Below are 24,655 nucleotides of genomic sequence, written 5' to 3' on the forward strand. Positions count from 1 at the left end.
CTGGCTCCCTCTGTGGTGTATACTTGCGTCAGCGTTGTTAACTGCAGTATGTAGTAAGTCACTAATGATGACATATGATGCCTATACTGCCCGAAGACTGTGTTTCCTCTAGGTGGATATCAGCTATGGACAAGAGATATGTAGAAATGGAGATGGGAGTGGACACCATCGCATGCATTTATCGATCAGCCTATGCCAGGAATATATGTGACGACGTGTCACGCGTTTTACTGGTATCAGTGTTACTTTGCTCTGCCAGGGCTGAGCGTTCTGAAGTTTTTTGCGAATGATCGAAGAAAGGTAAGTATTGCACGACAATTAAATACAGCTATGCCTTTTTTGCGGTGCATCATGTGAAAAGAATTTGGTCTTGTCTGACGTACCATTCTCTTTCCAAGCTGAATGACATCGTTTATTTTTGTTTCTCAGAATTCATGTGCTGCCTTGCATTTGACTTTAGAATTAATGACGTCCGCGGTAAGTTTGTTATTTTGTATACGAAAAAAGTAACCTTTCTAGTCACATGGCAAGCTTGACGATAGAAATTTGTAGTGGTCTAATCTGAATTAGCTAGCTATGCCAACATAAGTAAAAAATATATGATTTGTTCCTCAGACTGCACCAAGAAGAAGGTATCACCAGGGACTGCGAAAAGAAATTTATCAGCACGGCGGTTCCTGATAAAGATGGGGAACCAATATTGGCGGAGCGATGTACTGGCGTTGTGCTTGAATGGAAGAATATTACTTATGCTGTCAAAGCAGCCAAAGGTAAATAACGCATTGCTCTGTATGAAACTCTTTCCCTGTTGTGTACAATAAATTTTGCGTTATATGTATATAGTTGAGCAGGTGGAGATATAGCTCTAAAAGGTTATGCAACGAGTCATGGCAGAAAAAAAAAAAGAGAAACCGCTGAGCTTCGCGTTGGGCTTAAAATTATTCCACAAAAGCCTTCGCAGCCTGTAGGAAATGTTTTGATGCAGGCAGCCGCCGTTTCTTACACTTCAAGGTAAATAACTCGCTACTTCCCTCTTTTGAGCTAGTACCTAAGAAATATGTTATCGTGCTTTCGAGATGCTCTTAAAAAAGTAACTCCTGATGGGTGTCTGTTAGCGGTAGAATAATATGCAAGGCTATGCATATTAAAGAAGGAGGATAATTCTCGAAAAGCCTCAGCAGTGGCCTTATCGGAATACTTGATTTATCTTCCCACAGTCGAGGTCCAAAGTCGGTGAAAGGGAAATTTTAGGCCGGCGAGCCTGGCTGCTGCGCAGCGGGCGAGCTGTGCTTATAGAGGATGGTGAACACGGAGATGACCGGCATGGAAATTTATCCGGGTGTTGTGGGCGGGTTGTTCGTGAACACAAGATCGCAGCTGGTGGGACTAGCAGTGGGCTAGAAAGTGGCAGGAAAATGCCAGTGTCACTAATACGCCAGCGTTGGAGTTTGAGGAGTGAAAGTTGTCGCGTGCGGCAGCAACGGTCCGAGAAGCGGGGACAATAGAGACTTTTAGTTCAGTGCTACCGCTTACCGCTACCGTCTACCGCTACAGTGCGAGCGGCAGTATGCATGCGCAGATCACTCCGAGGGTGACAGATGGCGCTACGTTCCTGTTGAATTCCGGCGGACTCAGCACGGAGCGACCAATCAGCGCGTGCGGAGTCCGCCGGAATTTGACAGAAACGTGGCGCGCGCCATCTGTTGCCTTCGGGTTGATCTGCGCATGCGTGCGGACGCTGGCGGGGTAGCGGTAGACGGTAGCGGGAAGAGCTAGCGCTGAACTAAAGGTCTCAAATGCTTCGTACGCTCGTGGCGGTGAAACAACTTTTTGCGGAGTTGGGCATTCGACTGGCAGTGGCTGCATGGGGCACTGCTTGCCGTCTACTGAAATGTGCTAGGGAGAGTACACAAAACTGGAGCATGCTACTAGTCGGTATAGGTACCGTTCAGTTTGGTAACGGTAGCTGAAGCCACCGGACGCGTGTCTGGGAAGCGACAGTCAGCATTAATACTACGCGGCACTACTAAGACCGCAGGTTATATTATATATGTCATAATATATATATAATGACACCTCTTATGTTGCAGGGATAGCACTTCCTTCGGTTGCCTCATTGATCGCAGAGGCACCGTCACTTGTGAAGTCGCCATATGACCAAGGAACCGTAGTAAATGTTTCGTGCGCCGAGGCATGTGCGAAAGGGCTCGGACGTCACCGGCCTGGCAGATAACATGCAGCTGGGGAGAGGGCTTTCCGAATATTTGGGACACTTTTCAAGGGAGAGCTCGTGTGGTAGCGGCACTTCTGCAGGCGAGATAATGGCTTTGCAGGTCCGTGCAAGATGTTCTTGTTTGTCTTGTATGCGGGGATGGCCTGACCGGGGGCGCAGAGCAGGAGAGGGACGTTTGCACGGCAGAGTGGGGTGAGGCATGTAAGTCACTGGTTTTGCGGAAGTGGCTAATGGCAGTGAGACAGGCACCACACCGAACTCATCCGGTAAAGACAGCGGACCTGCGGTCGTGGAGCCGACGGACAGTGCTGTTGGCGGGTTAGGGTCCGTGTCGTTTTCCTCCTGACATCGAGTCATCTGATTGTTGGGAGGACAGAAACCAGATATAACGGGTGGGCACAGATAAAACAACTCTTCTGAAAACGACGCAAACTCGAAATACAGGCTCAAGAGGATGTGTTGTCGCGGTAGGTGCGATAATGCCTGGCGGTTATGAGAATCGAATTGACCAGTCCGATTGAATAGCTTATGAAAGAAAGGCAGCGAACTGGCCGGGGGCGGCTTTGGCATGCTGCGCCCTGAGGATGCAGCCGGAGAGGAGAGCGACGCTGGCGCGGAAGCAGACGCTAGCGGCGGAGAAAGCGGCATCGAAATAGACATGACGGCAGTGCGCAGCTCAACGTGTGACCAGCAACTCGAAGCAGGGCCGGCAAGTTGTTTTTAAGAGGTCAGCTGGTAGGATAGCTCTGAGAACTGCATGTTTGATCGGATGGATGGTGATGCCGTTCAAGCACATCTGAGCTTACTACTCACAGACGCCAGCCGGGCGGAATGCCGGAAGCGGCGGGTAAAAAGGCAAATGGGCAAAAATGCGAATCGGGCCAGCCGGCCATCCTGGGATGCAGTCGGGGTTGAAGACGCGGTTCTCTGCGCCATCACTTTGTAGATTTCGCCTATCACGGTCGCACGTGGCCACATTTATTTCAGGAAAGCTGGAGCATCGGTAACGGCCGCGTCCGGCTGAGGCGACAGTCCGAGAGCGTTCTATTAAGCGTCTAAGCGTGAGCCGGAGTCAGCTCGTCCTTTTCGGAGTGCAGCTACCTCTTGCCACGCGACTCGCTACAGATAATGCTATGAATGAAACGCGCTATCTCTGCCGAGTATACCGTGCTGTACTTTGTGGCATCGTTCCTCGAGAATTTTATGTAGGTAGGTCTGAAACTAACTTCGCTTCGCAGCCACTTCATGGAGATGTACAGGTTTGCTGTTCTGGCGCAAATTCCAGATACAAAAAGGCTCCTGACCAGCTTGTACGGGCTAGCAAGGCCAGGTACGTTGACGGCTGTTATGGGTCCGTCAGGCGCCGGAAAGACCACACTTCTGAACATTCTGTCTGGACAGATGTAAGTTCGTGAATATACAAAAGTACTTATGCATTGTTGTGCGTATTTATAACGCCAGTTCGTCTCTTCGCTCAGCTGCCAAATACAGTACAAATTACAGAGTCCATTAGCCAGATTGAATGCGTGCATGCGAGTGAGCGTTTATTTCGCTAGGGAATTCCTGACACATCGCTTCTTTCAAATATTAACTCAAACTAATTTTTTCGCGTCTTTCAAGCACTTAATATTTTGGAGCGTGAAAGAGGTAACTATATCCAAGGCAGCGTTTCGAATTATTCGTTACTCAGCCAATGTTATAACACCGTTGAATCAATTATCTGTGATATAATAGACCCCATGCAGAAAAAAAAGATGACCATATGCTGTCGCAAATAAATGTAGCCTTACATAATTTGCAAAATTTAGAATGTGTTATATGACAAAGTTGAATTTTGCAGCTCAATAAAGTGAAGGTAGGGAGAGAGACTTTATTTACGAACCAAAATTAAGCTTTCAACATCCCCTCCCCTTAGTTCATCAATACATGCAGGTCTTTCAGCTGTGGCCACGCCAGACACTTCGGGCGGGGAGCGAAATGAAGGTAATATAGGAACGATACTAGTTGACAGACAGGGGAAGAGCGGCAGTGTTCCTGATTGGCATATAGAGCATTGCAGGTGGACCCGGAGGGGTTAGAATGAAGACGGAAATTGAATTGTCGGGAAGGTGTCAGAATATTCGAAGTGTATGTTCTTCAGGAGAGTTGTAATATCGACAGGGGTAGGTCGGTGTCGATAAAACTCTTTCAGTTGCCCGTACTAGTGCTTCTTAGTCACAAGCGCCCGAATGGGAATATCACGGGCTATCTGACGAGCCAGATAATTTCCCATGATTCCTGCATGGCTAGGAACTCACCGTATGGTGACTGACGATGAAGCGAAGGAATGTAGGGCATGGTCGGGTTCTGCTTCAGGTGAAAACAATTAGCCAGACCTAGAGCAAGCGAATATTTGCCTTGACATGAGTGTGCACGAAGAAGCGGGGGGGGGGGGGGGGAGCTCACAGAAGAACGACATGAGGGGAGGAATATGTCACACTGTTAACTTTGAACACCGATCATCGCTACTCACTTGATTACTAAGTTTCTGTGGTAATATTTACAGTCCATCTTCACTAAAATTTGGCTTCATTACAGCGTGTTGTTCAGTGCAATAATAATGGTAGCAGCCGGAGTTTACGCTTCTTAACTATCTTGAAAGCAGAACATTTACCTTGCTTTGGTGTGTGACGCACAGATCTGTATTTTTTGTTCATGCAGTGACAAGGGGTATGAAGGCGAGGTGCAAGTAAATGGTTACGTCCGGGATACTAAGCTCTTCAATATGCAGAGTTGTTACGGGATGCAGGACGACTGCTTGCTTCAATATCTGACTGTGCGCGAGGCTCTCACCACGAGCATTCAGCTCCGGACTTCAACACGCGGACGGGAGAGGATCTTGAAGTTTGTGAGACCGTTGTTTCGTTCTCAGTAATAATTGCCGAGTTGTACCGCAAAAATAAGAAGAAACATTGAAATGCTTGGAGGGAACATTAGGTTAGTTGTCATCTTATAGTGGCTGCGATTTGGAACCGCGAAGATTTAAAAGGACAGGGTCAGAGCCCAGGAGCAGGAATTCGACTGAACGCTGAAAAATGACAGCCAGTTTCAGCGCCACATCCTATCAATTGTTCATCACAAACGAACTTCCGTTCCTCCCGCGCTCTTCTGATGATTTAATATCTCCTGATGCATCAGGTTGATGGCAGCATCTCTTTACGCGCCGGGAAATGCGGAAGTGCTTTGCGGATACTTTCGTAGGGACTGTATATTTTAAATTAAATGTTATCCTGCGGTCATTAACTGTGGCAAACCATGAGTACGAGGACGAAGTTGCCATTGGGATCTCCATCAGACCTTAGCAAATGCCACTAATACTAAGCGTTCAGGTTTCAGATTGTTGGGGTTTTCATGACGCGGGTCACGTTATTGGTAGCCTGGCGAAGACGTGAGGAAAGGACGGACTAAGAAAGGGATTGCCGTGCTCTTGACCAGCCCGAAATCTCTCCTCACAGCTTTTTGTGAGATTCCTTTGAGGAGTAGTAATATTAACGGAATGTAAGCTAATTTGTGCACAAAAGCGTTTCCTTTTACTTTCCTGTTCGTCGTCGCCTTGGCAATGAGAAAACATCAAATTTACATTGTACAATGCAGAGTACACTTCATTTAGCAGCCTGAACCCTTTTAAATGCGTCCCTATATTTTCTGTAGCAGGCGTTATATAAAACGTTGTGAAAGCGAAACAGGGCGAAGACTGATTCTATGGCAATTTCATTTGGCACAAATTTTATGAAGGTGGTGTAGGTTGTCTTCAGTCGCTCTATACCATTCTGTTTTTCTGTCGCAGGTGGAAGATGTACTCAACCTGTGGGGTTTAGAACATTGCGGAGATACGCTGACAATGTGTCTTTCCGGCGGTGAGAAGAAACGGCTAGTTATTGCGCAGGAGTTGATTAACGACGCGCCTGTGGTACTCGTCGACGAACCAACCAGGTAAACAATGCAGCGTGCTGCTGATTACGCAAGCTTAGCTGCTTTCTTTAGTAAATCCTGAAAACACGCACTAAAAACTTGATCCAGTGGACTCGACAGCAGTTCAGCGCTGCGCTGCGTTCGAGTTCTGAAGTCACTGGCTGAGTCGGGACACACCGTTTTGTGCTCCGTCCACAGTCCGAGTGCCAGGCTCTTCTCGCATTTTGACAAAGTAAGTCTGCAGATCGCAGTTCCACCTTTGAAGCAAATGAGTGCTCTGCCTGTGACTTTGACGGGCTAGGCTAGACGTTAAATAAAGGTGTACGATGCATTGGCCTTTTATACGATGCATATGCACGTGGACACCAAAGCGATGATTTTACAAGCACAATGAACTAGCCGCTGGAAGACAGCTCTGTTGTCATTGACGCTCTGAGGTCACGTGAAGCGTGCAAAACTTCTGGTTAGAGTCTTATTCATTATTATTTTTTAACTTTTAGGCATGCTTGGATAAACGCTGGCGCGAATAAAATGAACAAAGCAGTGACCATACTGCGGATTTTGTGACCTCAATTCCTCAATTCCTCACTGACATCACAACCGTCATTGGGCAGTTGTAACCGAAACCGCACATGAGCAGATTCAATTATAAATTGTTTACAGTCTTTCGCGCAATACATGTGGCTATCAATATTTAGCAGTTTACTGCACATCATCCCACATACATGATACGCAATAAAAATTTGGTATCTCTATTACTTTAAAGGCTCCCATCAAAATCTAGTTGATTGTGAGCCAGCAATATGAAAATTGCGATCATGCTACGATTAGTGGTAGAGCAAAGTTTATATCAACGCCGATAAAAAGATCATGGAAAGCAAATGCAGAAAAAAAAGAAAGGTGCCTTTTGAACACATTGCTCTGTCCGAAGTAAGAAAAATTGAGAATATTTGTTCCATTGCCACCTATGGCAGTGAAAGCGGCCTGCTTCGAGTAGTGTGAGAGAGGTCGACTTACAGCGCGCAGATCGGCAGCATGGCGATCAACGAGAAACAGCTTGAAGAACCGTGAAGAAGAAGCTATACCCCTAACCCTTCTAAGTCCCTAATTACCCACACAGCGGCCGAGAGCCATCCCTTCAATAAAATAAAGGATTCATTCATTCATTCTTCACTTTCAAAGTGGATAATGAATACTATGATATCAAGGGTGTGCGGCATCTAAACGAGGAGTAGTACCTACTATTCGTTAAAGTTGTGCTTTATATTCTTTAACGAGTGACAATATACCGCTTAGGTATTATGTTTAGCTTCCTAGATTCTTATGGTTTGCGAGCTATGCTACGTAAAATTGCACTGACATTAGTTGTTTTCCGTTCGTGCTCTTCACACAGCTGTACATGCTTTCGGAAGGAAGGTGTATTTACAATGGCTCTGTGGAGAAGCTTGTTTCATTTCTGGATTCCCAGGACCTGCACTGCCCGCCTTATCACAGTCCATCTGATTTTAGTAAGTGAACTTCTGATTCTGTATTCGTTGTTTCTAACTATTACGTCTGGTGGTAACTTTTGTATACGTCTCCTAACGGCACAATCGTTTAACGAATGTCGCGACAATAAATTCTTGCAAAGGAATAATAGTGCAGTTCACTGATTTGTGAACTATGCTACAGTGAACTATCGTTAGGAAAATGAGATGCAATGTTTTGTTTTCTATACTGTCAATGGAGAGCCGTAATATCAGTCCTTCGAGCCACTGTTTCATGTGATTACAGAGAGTAGTTGCCCTTGATACGCCACGATGGTTGTCTTGTCAATGAGATTTACTACTTTCGAGGAACATCTAGCCCATCTACAAGAATAGTTGTTCCTTCTCAGTCTTGGGACTCCGAGAGAAATGCGGCCTTGTTCAACGAATCGGTGCCCGTTGGCCGCAAACTAGTTAAATCTAGTGCGCATTCCGGATTAGCTAGGTTGAACTTCCGGCGTTGACTTTAACATGTTCGTTAAAGCCGATTGTATTGCACCCCGATGTATTGCCGCGACCAATTCAAATGTCTATTTGTTCTTTTTCGGCAGCCGCCGGCGTGCAGCCTTATCACTCTTATTCGAACGCATGGACCAATTCTGTATTCTTTGCTTGGTCATGTTCGTTGTTGCAGGACGCGGCTTTGTAATTTCCTTTGTGGCGGCAGATCATTCGAGGCGTATCTCGAAAGATTCCAGCCACGCACGTGAGCTTCTACAATGTTCCAGGGTATGCTATTCATCATACGCAGTTTTATCTAGAACTTTCTTCGACGCTTTTAAATTGAGCGCTAACGAGTGAAACTGTATTCTTAGTTCGACGACCGACGAGCACGATTGCTGTTATCGCCGACGTCGATTGGCTTAGTGCAGTGTGTTTGTGGCTACCGGGCTAGTGACCACTACGTGACAATATGTACAGCAAGCTGCAAACGTGTCAACACTGTGTCTTTATAGTTGTGTTTTTGCTAGGTTATCGGAACACGTTGAGTTACACAGCTGGCTCACTGACATGGAGCTGTGCAGCTTGCGGTGTCCTAGCAGTCTTCCTACCAACTTGAGTGGACTTCCGTAAAATATAAGCAGAACGTGACAGAGCGGCTGAACATATATCGATAACTGCTGCATCAAACAGCAGCTCTGGAAGGGCGGCAGCATTGTTCTGCTTACGTTTATTGTAAGCTCCGTCAAATAAACACGCTGGGCTTTAGTATAGTATTTCAGCTAAAGGCAAGCCCACCACTCCGTGCTAAGCGCAACCTGATGGGTTGCTTTTAAAGCATTAGCCAGTGCGCAGATTAAACCTGCGAATTAGCACACATGCATAGCTTCAGTTAACATTCCTTGCAGTGCCCAAATCAAGCCAGGGTACATAAAATGACTATCGGTACAATAATTTTACAAGGAAGCGCAGGTTAGAATGAACAGAAAAATGCTGAGATCTGACTTGAACATGCTTCTTTTAAAATGCATTGCAGTTACAAGTATAGCTTCCGGCGAGCATGGCGAGCTAACGGAGAAGTTGTCCAGATATTTCCTCCCAGAAAAGTCTTCCATGCGACACGGGAAGAACGACACTGATTTAAGACCGCTGACCATTTATGGCGGACAAGTCATGACCGAGAAGGTAGGCAGGTTATATGTGGCTACTTGTTTCACTTGTATCGCATATCTACTGAATGAGCGCTCTATCTGGTCATTGAGGACGCCCTTTTACACCATCACCAAACACTGTATTAAGGTTTATATCTAAAACGGATTTTTTGAGCGAACTATTGTAGTGTCGTTAATCAACGATAAGAGTCACAACTTTGCTACATTCTCGTTGAACAACAGGCAACGTAGGATTTTGAAACTCTACAAGGAGTTCGGAAAATTTGCGTAGTCTCTTTGTGTTCTGCCACATGGGGTATGGAAGAATTGAGCGTAAGCATTTTTGTGTGTGTAGCAAGCAGTGAGGTAGTGAAGGTTTGACGTGGGAGCTTCTTTATCTCTTCGGGTTAACTCTAGACCAGTTGGACATATACGAGCACATGCATGCATCAGCTTTTATTCCTGTGGGAAAAGTGAAAAAAAAAAGAAAACATGGCAAAAAGTTCAGGTTTTGAGAATTACCCTCATTGCTTAGACTAATCAGTATGCAATGATGAATTCTGAACGTGTCAAAATTCAAGGCTTAAGGAAAGTGATCCACCTCTAGCGTCAAGAAACCATCTTTTCATATCGAAAAGGCTCCAAGTTTTCATTGTTTGTATAGGCATGCATTGTTTCAATTTTAAATGGCCTTGGGATCAGTATTGGATTAAGTATCGATTCATCGGTGTTTTTCAAGTGTGTGGGAAATTATGTAAAATTCAAATCCTTCGGAAAACTCCAGTGCGCTACCTACATATGCCATCAGCTGCATATCACAGTTTGCCTTCCACCCCTGAGCCTCCATACCCCTCTGAGCATAGTGCCTTTAACTAAGAGGTGTACGAGGAAGAATAATTTGATTTGATCTAAATAGAAGTTGTCCCAGACTCCTTATAACGTCCAGTGCCTTATTTGAAGTCGCGCACTAGTCTCCTAGCTGACTTGCACGCTTTTGTTCAGGCTTCTTTCTCGATTTACTTCAACTGAATGGTGCGCTTGTCTCTCCGCCATCAGTAAATGCGCCTCACAAAAATGTTTTCAGATCCTTAGCTCTTAGCTCGTTCTTCATCTTTACGCTATCAAAGTGGCAGCTGTCAGCAGCACAAAGCTTGGCATCACGCCAAAATGCTGCGTACTGGAGACCACCCACAGTGTTTATGATTTGACTGAGGCACAGGTTTGAGGATGGGAGAAGGGAACAGCGCTGGCTCACCCGACCAAATAGACAGCGCAGCAAAATGTTCCTACGACAGTATGTGTGATCATATGATGGTAATGAAGCCGGAGAGATTGTGCGTAAGTTGCATAATGTACACTACGGTCCACTGTTAAGGGGGACATGAGACCGCGTTGATACCGCGTTTCACGAAGCACTCCCGAGAAAGCCAGCGACAAACGATCGTATAAGGTGCATGCTCTGTAAGCACGGCCGTTTGTGCCGTTCATTTGTGCCAGTGGTCGGCAGCAGCGCTTTTCAAAGTGTTTAAGCTATGCGATCTCATGTTCCTTCTAACAGTGGACCGTACTGTACAAGCCAGTACATGGCGGAGCTCCTGCACTCAAGACTTGAAGAGAAGTCTTTTAGTTTAGCCCAAAACACTAAATATTATTGGTCCCCATACTATTGCTAACGCTTAAACATTCGCTTTACTAATTCTTAACCGTTTTGTAGGGATGTTCATGTCTGTGGGCGCACTCTGATTATCCATTCACCTCGTATTGTGCTTGTCACTTGTCTTACTTTTCGCTTTTCTAGGAAAAAGATGAGGAGCGCTGTCAGCAGAAAGTTGATGCGAAATGTCACCGGCTCTTCTTGACGCTGCTTAAAAGATTTTTCTACAGCAGCATCAGGAATAAGGTGGGTACAGTGGGTGGTTTTAGGGCGAAGTGCTTTCTAGGGTGATGGGCTGTGGAAATGTCTGCAAAAAAATCTCTATCGCGAATCGTACCACAATCACTTCGATCCTCAGCCGAACGCGCAAATCACTCGGTCCCGCCGGCTCTTTTTTTAATGCATGTGAAAACTTCCGAAAAACTGAAACTAAAATAGCTGGTGCCTCAAATCACCTGGCTTCATATGCAAGCCCGCTATAACCCAATAATTCCCCACACCAAACGACAAATTTCAGAGAGGCACACATAACAATTGAGATGCGGTAGCCAACTATAAATGGCCGTGGTGTATCGGTTAGAGCGCCAGGCTGTGATGCGTGAGGCCACGCCGGGCTCGCGAGGAACCAATGGTAATTCTTGCCTAGCGTGAGGGTGATAGTAGCGATGACAACGACGATGCAGTCAGTGTATTAGCGATGACAAGGACAGAACATTTGGCTCATAATGATAATGGTGATAGTGATGATGATGATGATAGCAGGGATGACAGTGGCGAAATGACGATGCAGTTAGTGAAAACAGTCCTGTAAAGTAGCTTTCAGAATTTACGCTCGTAAATAGATTTAGGCGCAGTCCTGTAATTTTTATCGAGCTTATAGTAAGCTTCCCGCCTACAGACACCTTGCCTCAATACACCGTTTATATTCTACAGTGTGCCCGGACCAACGTTCACTGCTGAAAGGTTTCTCGCTCATATCACGTGACGTGGGCCTGAAAAGATCCCCGAAACCTTTAAAACATTTCTTCCCATCTGCGGAGAAAGTGCGCTGCGCAGCTCGCAATAGGACGACCAACGTCACCAAGTGCAATGAGCCAAGGCAGCTGCTCACAGTACCGGAACTTATTCCTCCTTATTCGCAACTTTTCGGCTTTGTTTCTCAATAAATATTTTCAGCATTGTCTACGGCGACAAAGAAAAGTGGAAGCTAGGGTAACACCATGTTGTAAATAAGTGTTGCCAGCAAATAATGTTAAGCCACTAAGTGATGTGTGTCACATCATGTAAGCTCTTGTATGTTTCTATGAACGTACGCTACGCAGCTCTATGCTGTGTGCAAAATTAGACGGTCAAATTTCTTGAAGGCGGAGGCATTAGCAAAGCTCAGTCGACATTTGTCCGCACTCACATATTATTGAACAAATGCGTCTTCCTGAGCTGATGAGCTGACAGGCAGTGACATACAACATACTGTAATGCCTAAAATAAGAAAACTTAACAAGGTTTTGCACTTAAGAGCGAATGTCTTTATCAAAATGTGTTAGCTATATCTTTACCTTATTACAAAATCTACAGCGCCACCCACAAGACAATAAAAACGTAATAAATTAAGCCTATTTGATAACCTATATTAACTGAAGCGATATGAAATTGGAATTGAATTCGTTACGACCCCCTAGCAATGTTGGAAGATGGAAAAGTGGATAGAGGGATAGTTCCTCTTCACTTACAGCGGAGAGGAGGGCTGAAATTGGATGTCACTAGAACTGAGAGCGTGGCCCACCATGCGAATTTGGAATGCTTCACGACAGCATGAAAGGGAGGGCGGCGAGGATCGAGGAAGTACGCGATATCCTTTCGACTCACTTTAAGACCAAAAAGCTCTCGCCTCCAGTTTCTTGATGAGTGTTTGTGAGAAACACCTGCGATCGTATAGATGGACCAAAGCTGCAAGAGGTTTCACCGATGAATGCGATAAACAGGTCACCTTATTTCTGTCTACAAGATTTTGCTGCTTAGAGCCAGTCTGGCATACATGAGTACTTCTGAGGCGTAGGATGTCTTGTTAACGGTGCCGCGGAACAATCGAATGTAGGTATGTGGCGTGGTCGTAGTTTGTCGACCTCGATTGGGCAATTACTACATAGCCCTTGATGACATGTAGGATGGGTGGCATGTATTTGCACAAGTGCACAAATGACTGGCGTAGGCTTCGTTCTCAGTCCAGACATGTTCCCTCTCCTGGGTTTTGGTACCACGGTCCTGCATAAGCCTAGCCGCCAACTTTAGATATATGTACTGAAATAGTGTTTCTCCGATAATTTCTTATGCAGTAAGGTAGCGAGTTAGCAATAACTTTATTCAGTGCCTGGTAGTGTGCAATGCGACCGGGCCGAATTTTCCACGTAAGAACTTTGAGATCTTCTTTCTTTGCCACCTTGAGGGCCTGCTGGACTGCCCAGAGCTAGTCGTTGAGGCTGGTGCTGCGCAAAGGGGCGGGCCACCTCGACTAGAGTGTTTCGGGATTAGCGCCAGTCAGCTGTGCCTTCCACCCCCAGAGTCTATTTTCAAGTGTGACCATGTTTCTCTTGCGGACCTTGCATGCGTTGGTGTTATAAACTTAGAGGCAAATCTAGTTATATGTATCACGTTATTGCTTTTTTAACGCCCCATCGTCCGTCTCTCAGGAGCCTCTTAAAATGTTCAAAATTAATTGCAGTTATCAAGATTTATGCTTTTTAAAACGCTGATATAACCACAACTATGTTTTGGTGTTCCTAGTGCAGTTCACATCTGTTGCCCGTATGCTGGTCAACTTTTTCTTCGCATTCCTGCTGTCCCTGATATACTACGACTCAGGAAGGAGGGCTACTCAGATTGTTGATACGATCGGCATGTACATGATTGCACTGGTAATACTGCTGTTTCAGTCAGCTGGGCCAGCAGTGCTCACGTGTAAGTAATATGCATGCTTCGATTCATACTAATAACTCCATTTCTTTCTTCCGCAAAAACTATTTCTTTTTTTATCCCCAAATTGAGGAACGTTACGGAATTAGTACACCTAGTTGTGTGTATTTGAGGATGTCCGGTCACTGTTTTACGTGCCGCTACAGGCGCTTGGAGTAAAAAATACAAGCTGTTGATATTTAGAAGGTTAGGCATGCTTCTATTCATGAGCGAATTATTTTCGAGGAGTTAAAAAAGCATGCAGCCTTATAAAAATCAAAGAAGCCAACAGTCAGCAATGCCATGAAAAGCGTAGAATATTTTCATTTTTAAATATTCTTGCTGTGATGGTAATTCGTACTGCAACTATATTAGAGAGAATGTTAATTAAAACAAAGTAGAAAAACCAACACACCACTGGTGGCGCGTTGTTTTTTCTCCGAATATCGCTTTCGGGGCTCTTAAAATTCGGAGGCCGGGGGTTCGGGCCCAACCAGCAGCGTGTTGTTTTTTTTTCTTTGTATTGAACTAAAATCCGTCCTAAAATATTTACTGTACAAATTCACCTTATCAGTTAGGTTTTCTTTGGCCTCGGCGACTGATCGTTTCTTACACTCGTCTATTAAAGGAGCCCCTTATTTCCCCCACGGTTTTCTGCAACCATATAACGCTGGGCGAAACATTGATGCAACGTAATCTTTGACTGGATTATATGTGACGTTTTGAAATAATAAAGCCATATTTTAGCATCAACAGCTAATGATAGCAATGATCCAAATGCCATACGCTTTTCTGAACTTGAAAATACTTTGTTGAGACCTTTGCATATAGAAAATTCATGAAAGGATTTGATTAAGTAAATTGTTCGAACCTGTTTCATAAGCTTCTCGCATTAAAATTTGGCCTTGCACTTTGGGGTTCGCAACCGTAAATTCAAAATTAATGCCCAAGCTTCGCAGGACTGCTTTATAAATTAGTATTTACATAAAAGTGTTTTGCGCTAGATTAATAGGTAACTGTCCTGAAGAAGGCGATATTTACTGCACTTCAATATAAAATATCTATAGCTAGAACAAAGGCGCAGGATTAGAATTCATGGCATAAAAAATGAGTTTGATACTGACTGATTGCTGATCACAATCGATCGGTCGCGTTAATTGGCAAAGTTTCTGCCTAGCCGTATGCTTACCGTGCCGATCATATGAGCTGCCACTCAAACAATGTTTATGAGATCTATTCTGAATGTGCGAAATAAAATTAAGGCATGCTGATGCTAATAAAAGTATAGAGGTGAATGCTAATGCATGTTACCCTCTAGGACGGTATCACACCCTTTCTCCCTGATAGCAATGCCCCATTATGACAATTCCCTTTTGAGAAATCTTTCCACTACGTTGGGCTTACTTCTGGGCATTGCAGAGGGCCTCGCGTGGCTTCTCTATATTCAAACTGCATTTGGCTCGTCAGTGTCCGAAGCCAGCTCGAGCCAACTTGTCGAAGACACTTTGGACGAACGATTTTTTCCCCCGCGTTTTGTGAGACGGCTTGTCGGTCACCATGTTGCCTGCCGCAATATGACCTCCAAATAATAATAAAAAAGAAAATGGAATTAGACTTAGATGTGTATTCTTGTCTTGTGTTCTTGATCACTCTTATGAAAACCCTTCTTAATACTATGTTTGTTTCAGTTCCATTAGAGGTAAAAGTACTTATACGGGAACAAAGAAACTGCTGTTACAGTCCAAGCCTGTTCTACTTGGCGAAACTACTCTCGGAAGTGCCCTTCACGGTACGTGCACTCGACAACTAACAGCTCTCAGCATAAAGTGTGTTTTTACCCTATATTGTTTTAAGGATAGTATGCGCTGCAACTTGGCAAGAACCCTGAAATGCTTTATACCGTAGCCAGCATTATGACTTGTAAAGGCCGGAATGGTGGGCCCAGGTCTTCTCGCGCACGTGGTGCGACAGGGACAAGCAGCAGGTTTTAAAAAATTAAGAAATAATTGGGCCATTCCAGCAATGAGCACCATATCCCTCGCGTATTTATTCCCTGTCAAGGGAGCTAGAACATGGCAATTCTAAAGCCATTCCAAACACTCCAAATATCAGTCATATTTAGTAGCAGTTTAAAAAGCAAACGGGAATCAAAGATGTGGGATGCATTTGTCGTTCACTGGGTGTCTCGTCTGAACACAGTCTTGTAAGCGTGGGATTCAACGCTTGTATTCGCAGGTTGCTGGTCCTGCTGTCATAATGACAATTGTGCACTGGACAAGTTCGCAGCCCATGGAGTTCTACAGGCTTGCTCTCATCGTAGTCTTTGCCACCGCATTCTGTTCTGTATGTCAAGGGCTCGCCCACGTAGCATCGGCGGCTTTCAGTATAGAGGTGATTATGATCCAGAAGTAGCAGTGCGAATCTGATATTAACACTGTTGAGTACTCTGCTGCGAATCATTGTCTTGCGAACATATAGACCAACACCGATCTGTGTGGCAAGCAAGATGCGTTGGCACTGCTGTCGCCAGGCTAGACCGACTGGGGGTGAAAAAAAAAAAAGGTTACGCGTCCGGAGGAATACATGGAACCAAGTGATTTCAAAACAGTTTGCTGATTTCACAATGTGCCTATGATTTCGTCATTCGGTGCAGATTAACTATGGACATTGTAGAACTACAGAGGCGGAGTATATTTAAAACACCGAGAAATTTATGGGGATAGAAGTCTGGTTAATTATTATTGCTTAAGCAATACTACGCCAGGTTTCAGCCCGTCGCGTAAACCCGGCCGGTAGCCACGTTTGATTTTTAGGACGACCGCAGATGGGGTTCCTCTTCAAGCCGTCGGGTAAACCTGGTCGGTAACCACACAACGTCGCAGAAGAAGAACAAGAACAAGAACAAGAAGGAGAAGCAGCAGCTACGTCGGCTTTGCTTATGCAACCTACCGGGTTTAACCAATGCTAAACTCCAGCTAATTTTTTATTAAAAATTATTGACACACTAGCTAGCCCAGCTTTCTTCCTTATAAGAAGTCGAGAGCACGGCTGTTCAAAACAAGTGCGAGAAAAACTTGTCAAAATATTTTTCAGTTTCGGGAAGCACCAATAAACACTACAGATTAGTTAAAACTTAGCGGACGGGACGTTTTGGAGAAAATGTGTCACCAAGTATGCTATGCTATTTTAAGGGGAATCCGTTTTTAAAGTGTCTCGATACGTATGCCTTGTAAATACCGACATAATCTTGATAAAGAAGCCATCCGCTGGGTGCTTCTCGCAATCGCTACAGCTTCTCGTGTTGCACGACATGTCGTCGCGTTGTCTACATCCCATCTTAAATACTACCGCTCAATTGATACAAATCTTTAAGCTGAATACAGTCCGCACGCAGCATGATCAACGAACTGCGCGCAGCAGCCGATGACTAAAATACCTCGCCTGCTCACAAGTCTCGTTCGCGGACGCGGCGTCATTCGCGCTCGAACAGAGCGTCGTTTGCGTCGCCGTCTGCTACAGTGGGCAGTCCTCCTTCGTTCTTTTGTCATGACGTTTGAGAAGCGTTTTAGAATGTCGTTTTTTCAGGCTGCACACCTTGAACGACCGTTATTAGTAATCAAATTCAGTGCTTATAACAGCATACTAGGCCACAAAGCAAGCTTGCTGGATTCGGAGAAACACAAAGCGGATAAAGAGCCTGTCGGCGATTTGGCTCCGGAGCACATATATTAAGCGGCATTGTTTGTACAGATTGTCAGCGTTATGAAGTAGCATACTTTGTCACCCATTTGTTCAAAACTCTCGTCAACGTTTAACGACCGGCCACTTCTCCTGGTGCTCTGCGAAACGAGAAAAATGTTACGGTATATTATATTTACATGTGTTTCGTCGCCCTCCCAACCCGTACTCCCATACGTTTCACGGTATTTTTTGAATACCCTACACCTCTAAAATGGTGTTTCAAGCTTTTAAAATCTGTTCTAGGATGCTCATGATTGATCTGCACCAAACAACGGCATCACAGCTGCCCCGTGAAATCAGGAAACTGCTTTGAAAACTTTTTCTTTCATATATTTTTGTGGGCGCTAAGCCTACTTTTCACCTCCAGTCTGCTGCGGTGTCGCGAGAGCAGCCCTTGCTTGTAAACACTGGGCATTGCACTGTGTTGGTCTATGCACACACCTATTCTATATTAAGTATCAATCAGTCATTCTTTCTATAGTTTCCTTCCTGGTGTTCATGTCGAGCTCAAACAGATTTCTTTCTTCGCGACATTCATTTCGTCTACAATCAAATGCATTTGCAGAGGGAAAGAAATCAGGAAATATTAACGAAGTGAACCAAAAGGGAAACTTGCATTTATAAGCGCTGTTTTTGTTCTTGAATTCCTACCGTCCTTAAAACGAGCTAAAACAAAATGTTCTAAAGCCGATCAGGAGAAGTCAAATAATTATACGTTAATGGTTAGGCCTCTGCTTTACGTCGAAGGTAAGGGCGACGGAGCACTATCAATGTTTTAAACACTCGCGAACGAGTCAACGAGTCAACCAGTCATGTTATCTTCTGAGTAGTCGACAACGGAAAAAACTTTGGGGGTATAATTGTAACTACACTAATAATGTTTATCAGTCTACGGAACAGCGTCTTAATAGATCACAGGCTTTAAGCAGAACAAGTTCACAGGCTTTAAGCAGAACAGTGTATGAGTTAGTAGTGAGCTAAAGAAAGGTAGAAAATTAAGAGTGGCATATTTAAACCTTCTACGCTGATATGAATGGAAATAACTATAAGCACACCATTCGCTATCTTACCAGTGATATGTTTCTTCTGAAAACAGCAATGAAACGCTTTACGAATACCTGTGCTTGCGAGAAACGCTTGAAACCTACGGCTGCTGCAACGCCCCCTGCATCCTTCAGTGGCGGCTGACTGCCCAAAAATTGCACAGGAGAAGAGTTGCGCGAGTAAATTAGGCTAACCGTTTTCGACCTCTACAAATGCAATCTTAATAGGACTACACTTTTTCATTCATAAAGGTATGCCTTGTTACCAGTAATTTCCGTGCCACTTGTGATTTCAGTGTTATCGACCTCAGCGTCGAGCTGCCCATTATTTGCCGTCAGTGCGAGGCGCTCGAAGTTGTACACCCTTGAAATTAGCGTCCACCATTTATTAACAGAGTTAGTGCTCGTGTATATATTATTTGCCATTCATGATTAAACGGTCACTCGCAAAGTTATCACCCATGGTCACACGCCCTCACCCTCAAAAGACGAGTTTTTCTGCTCGGCAGATGCGTGTTACGAGCATTACACTTTAGTTTCATTCACAGTGTCGCCAGCAGATCTTGGTAAGATATAAACAAGGCTCCATGACACCAGTGAGCGAGAGAATTTAATCCATCAGGCTCAGATTAAGATGTTCAAAACTTTAATGTTTGTGAGCACCAAGGCCGGCTGATCATCTAGGTTAACTTAAGCTATCCAGGCAGTACAGGAGGGGGAAGAGAAACTGGTAGGAAAGTGTCCAGTAGAGCGACAGGGCATTGTCAGATCTAGGATGACATAATAGAGCAGTAGTTTTGGGAAGGTGGATCGCAACGAAGGGGATTGAAGTATATAGTCTAGCGAAAATAACAGCAAGTTTGAATGTCTCCGATGGACATATTTCGCGTCACGTGGGTCAGGGCTACAGCAATGAACACGATGCTTGGAGCTACGAATTCGCTGGTGGGAGATTGAATACACTGTTCGCGAAATGAGGCTTTTAGCTATGATTCAGGTCAATGTTTTCTGTTCCTTTGCAGACGGCGATATTTATGGCGTGCCCAGTTGCAGCGCCATCTCTGATGTTCTCTGGCTACTTTGTGCAACCACGGTATCTAATACCTGTGGTCGGATGGATAACGTACACCTCACACGTGTACTACGTGCACCGGGCCATCGTGGTCGCCTTGTACGGTGGTGGACGAGGAGAGATCGGATGCGATGACCTGGACGTCGACGTGCCGTGCGTGCCATTGGACGGTGACATCGTTCTGGAGAGACTGGAAGCTGACAACGTGAATCTATTCGGGTATTTCGGAATGGTTCTTGCGATTGACTCCTTCCTAAAGCTGGTGGCATTCGCGCTTTTGAAGTGGAGGCTGTGGATGAAGGGCTGATGATACTCGTGGTATTTTTTTTTCTTTTGTGATCAAAAAGTGCTCTAGCACAACTAGCCATAGGCGGTCGTCATTAAGATGATCGCTTGTATGTACACGGATGATCAGGTTTGCTTTCAAGCGTTCGCCAGAACCCGCACTACATACGAGGTGAGTGACACAGTGAGGACGAGAAAACTGACACGTAAGAGCAAGCAAAACGATGCTGGCTCTCTCGCATTGTACGTGCTTTGTATTCCTGCATTCTGCGTTTTCGTAAGTGTTTCTTCACTAGCGATTTATATTTGTGCTCCTTTCGGTACTTTTGCAGATTGTAATCGAGTAAAACTACATTAGAGCTAAAGAAACTTGCCTCTGCTTTCCAGTGCGCACCAGAGTGTTACAAAAAATGTTCTTCAAGAGAAAAATTATAGCTTTCCTTTAGTGCTTAAGACGGCGAAATTAAGAATGGTGATGAACGCGTTAGAAAGAACATAAAGAGGAGGGGGGGGGGGGGGGGTCGCCATTGCGAAAACGAGAGTGTGTGTAATGGTGCTCCTGGATCTAACACGTGGAGATCAGCAGAAGACGCTGTTGAAGAAGTTAGAGCGAGATGGGGAGCTTGTAAAAGATTATTATAAAAAATAGCGTGAAAGACACGAGAATGAACACCACTCCTTGTGTCTTCGTATTTTGCTTTCGTCCCTGTCTTTCTCGCGCTGTATTTTGTTGTTTTTTTTTCAGATCGACGTATTCCGCTGCATGCCAGCATAAAGGTTTTCAGTTTTCATCTTCAAACGAGATCGCAAGCAGCCTTTATTTCCTTGAATAGAGAACCTATTACTAAATAGCTTTCAAATCCATGGCGGACGCATAATCTAGTGGTGCACTTCTCGGCACACTCGCGTGTTCTTTTTATTTATTAATTAATTTATTTATTTATTTATTTATTTATTTATTTATTTATTTATTTATTTATTTATACATATGGCAGGAGTGGGTGTAGAAAAAAAACATAGACGAGAACAGTGGCAAATAGCAGAGACAAGAGCAAAACGACCAAATACGAAAACTGCAAAACAATACAATAACCGCTAAAAAACAACTCTAAAGGAAGAAAACTAGTATGCCCAGGCAGTGAATTGCAGCATTCAATTACACTCGGAAAGAAACTACTTAAAAATGTCCGTGCGGGCAAAATAAGGCGTAATGTTTAGGTTGCGGTCGTTTGTTTTAGATGGTATCGCAGGAATTGGGTAATAATTTGAAGAGTTCCGAAAGAAAGTATTAATAATGGAATGCATAAACATATTAGAATTAGCCCTCCGGTGAGCGAAATAATAAATGTTGATGCATCGAATCATCGTTACTACGGTGAAAAATAATGATCTCACAAGATAACATACATATTTGTTAAAATACACATGGTTTAGAAATTTTATTCTTAGAAATTTTAGTGCATTGACAGCCTAGTAATCATGCCACAACAGTCTCGAATAAAGATGGATTTAGAGCAAATTATACTAAGAGCACTCCCATGACCACAAATAGGCTGCTCAAGTTTTAGAGCATTGGCTCTAATGTTTCCATAACTGAGGGTCAAATGACGCAGGATTTCACCTCTAACAAAGAAATGCAGTCGCTGGTCGCGTATACGCGATCACCGTGGCATGGCTGCCTCCGCGGGCGAGTCGCCATATGTTGACACTAACGAGGTTCAGCATAATGGAGTTACTGCGGCCACAATGCTGACTACATTGTGCGGGTCAGTCGACGATTTCACTTGCTGGAGAAACGTGAATCGCCGGTGTTTATTCAGCACTGACTTTATACACGATAATCACAGGAGGGAAACGCCCTTTTCACATGGAGGCGTATAATACCACGAACACAGAGCGCGCTACAACCTGCTTCGATTGAGACACAGATTATCATAAAGTGACCACCAAATTTAGTTCCTGCCACCCCATAAATCCCCCCCCCCTCCCTTTGGAAAAAAAGAAGAAAAACATTGGGCGTCGGCTGATTTGGACCAAAATCGATGTACAGACTAATGAAATATGGAGAACGCGATGTTGACCTGCAAGGGCTGCTTCCACAATTTGATTTCAGCCGATTTCAACCAATCTCGGTGTCCAGCCTGACTCCTTTATGGTGCATACAATAGTGACCGCCAAGCCTTGGCAACCCCCAACTTTGACCTTGAGCGATTTTCGTGTTCGCACCCTGATTGTGAACCCCCTGTGAGTTTTAGACCTTTAGCTCTACTAAACTCAAAATCAGTTTCATGTCATGCCAGCTATTTACCTTCAGTCAACCTCAAGGTCAAGCCTTTAAAGTCAAACCGCAGTAACATCAGTGCTGATCAGTGATGTTTACCATTGATGTTCGACCTTTGCACGGAAGTTGTAGAGCTACCTGATCGGTGGTAGTTGGCAACAGATGCGGCCTAACATTGACTAGTTGATGGGTTGTGTGCCGTGAAAATACCACTTGCTGTCATATAGTTAGTAGGAGCCGCCACCTCCAGTTGGTCTTCTGAGGTGAGGCGGTGGGATAGGAGGATGAGAAAAACTTTCGAAGTTTCTTGGAAGCCGAGTCAAGCAAGGCAAACCTGGGCCATGCATTCGCGCTTGTACGGCTTTATTTAAAGCGGAGCATCATATCTATGTTTGGTCGTCGCATATTATCGGTAACTGGGTAACGTCGTAGCTGTAGAGAGAGAGGATCACGCGGTCACTTTATGTAAAAAGGCTGCCGAGCCTCTGGAGCCGAGCACGTTGGATCACTAAGCTCGCAGTGCTCTCAGACGTCAGCGTTACCAACTAATGGCACAGCAAGATCATCCAGCGGATATGCCTGTCGAAACAATCAACTGGCGAAGCAACAACAGCGAACGCAAGCCAATAGAGGCAAGGCAACTGCAGAACAATAAGAAGTACGCCTCACAACTATGAGGAAACATAGCCGTGAAGAAGGCGCGCCAAAAGCCGTCGCTCAAGCCAGTGCCCGAGATCCTGATGTTGACAACAAACGCAAAACCCATAGCATAACCCCTAAAAGCTCTCAGTTGACTTCGGTTGAAAAACGTTCAACGCTGCAGTTTTTTAACGAATGTTGTTAAGATGATCGTGCGGAGCAGCATGTGTTCGCACTAATGACGTCACCTACTGACGTCTGTTGGAGTGGACAGCTAATTCAGTCACAGACGCCCTCGGGGGCGTGACGTACCCACGTGGTAAACTAAAAGGAGCTGCGCTACGCGCCCGACAATAGAGCGACCGTGTCTCCGACGAATATATGTGTTGCCGCGGAAAAAGAATGCCTCTCCGGAACAAGAGGAAGCGCGGCGCGAAAGCCGACGTGACGCTGCTCGAGAACCTATGCGACGAGTATAATTGGGGAATAAGCACCGAAATGGACTAAAGCGGTGAAGACACACTGGAGGAATAATTGCCTAGGCCAGACGATGATGACGACGACTACTACGACGATGACGACGACTGCGACGACTGCGATGACAAATGAATGATGGTACCGAAATAAACACTTTTACGTACTGATGACTGAGTGTACGTTGGTCTTAGGGGAGGAGGAAGGGGACTATCGACGACAAAAGATAGAAATGACGAGTCTTAAAGTGTCATCATCATCATCATCATCATCATCATCAGCCTGATTATACCCACTGCAGGGCGAAGGCCTCTCCCATATTTCTCCACTTAACCCGGTTCTGTGCTAGCTGCATCCACTTGACCCCTGCGAACTTCTTAATCTCATCCGCCCACCTAACTTTCTGCCGCCCCCTGCTACGCTTTCCTTCCCTTGGAATCCAGTTTGTTACCCTCAGCGACCATCGGTTATCCTCTCTTCGCACTACATGTCCTGCCCATGTCCATTTCTTCTTAATTTCCACTAGAATGTCGGTAACTTGAGTTATTTCTCTGACCCACTCTGCACGCTTTCTATCTCTTAATGTTACCCCTACCATTTTTCGTTCCATAGCCCTCTGGGTTGTCCTCAACTTAAGTAGAACTCTCTTGGTTAGCCTCCACGTTTCAGCCCCATAGGTGAGTACAGGCAAGATGCAACTGTTGTATACGTGTAATCACGTATACAACGTAATCTTAAAGTGTAATCACGGATAACTTCGTCGAACTAAACGTAAATAGCATCGACTCGTCATCAGTTTGGTTTGGTTTGGTTTGTGGGGTTTAACGTCCCAAAGCGACTCAGGCTATGAGAGACGCCGTAGTGGAGGACTCCGGAAATTTCGACCACCTTGGGTTCTTTAACGTGCACTGACATCGCAGAGCACACGGGTGCCTTGCTTTTCGCCTCCAACGAAAAGCGGCCGCCGAGGCCGGGATTCGATCCCGCATCCTTGATAACAGTAGTAGAGCGCCGTAACCACTGCGCCACCCCGGCGGGGTGGTCATCAGTCGCACAAGAGAGTGATACACCTTTTTTTTTTCTTTTTTTGTGCTCCACGAGGATGCCTTTGCACGATATAGAAACAGTTAGAAATGATGCAAAAAGGGCAAGACGAAACGAGGTGCCGCGATCGGCCTCGAGATATAATTTTGTGTGTGTGTATGTGTTCGTGCG

General features: G+C 45.0%; 1 protein-coding gene across 1 annotated transcript; it reads left to right on the plus strand.

The window, feature by feature from the left end:
* Window positions 1-286: 286 nt before the first annotated feature.
* Window positions 287-20,532, plus strand: LOC146185818 (ATP-binding cassette sub-family G member 1-like). The gene is made up of 13 exons (XM_084607920.1): window positions 287-300; window positions 616-770; window positions 3,519-3,636; window positions 4,934-5,120; window positions 6,060-6,205; window positions 6,293-6,416; window positions 7,578-7,692; window positions 9,188-9,336; window positions 11,101-11,202; window positions 13,743-13,911; window positions 15,594-15,694; window positions 16,141-16,296; window positions 19,712-20,532. The coding sequence occupies exons 1-13, from the start codon at window positions 287-289 to the stop codon at window positions 20,066-20,068; spliced, it is 1,893 nt and encodes a 630-aa protein (XP_084464046.1). The 3' UTR covers window positions 20,069-20,532.
* The last annotated feature ends 4,123 nt before the right edge of the window (window positions 20,533-24,655 follow it).

Source organism: Amblyomma maculatum, chromosome 6 (assembly GCF_055883805.1).
Source record: "Amblyomma maculatum isolate TAMU_Amacu chromosome 6, ASM5588380v1, whole genome shotgun sequence".
NCBI classification, from domain to species: domain Eukaryota; kingdom Metazoa; phylum Arthropoda; class Arachnida; order Ixodida; family Ixodidae; genus Amblyomma; species Amblyomma maculatum.

What these genes read in the sequence shown, in the direction of transcription:
- LOC146185818 (XM_084607920.1), top strand. An exon ending in ACAGCAGCATCAGGAATAAG is followed by an intron (nt 11,203 to 13,742) that starts GTGGGTACAGTG and finishes TTCCTAGTGCAG; the next exon opens with TTCACATCTGTTGCCCGTAT. An exon ending in CGGCGGCTTTCAGTATAGAG is followed by an intron (nt 16,297 to 19,711) that starts GTGATTATGATC and finishes GTTCCTTTGCAG; the next exon opens with ACGGCGATATTTATGGCGTG.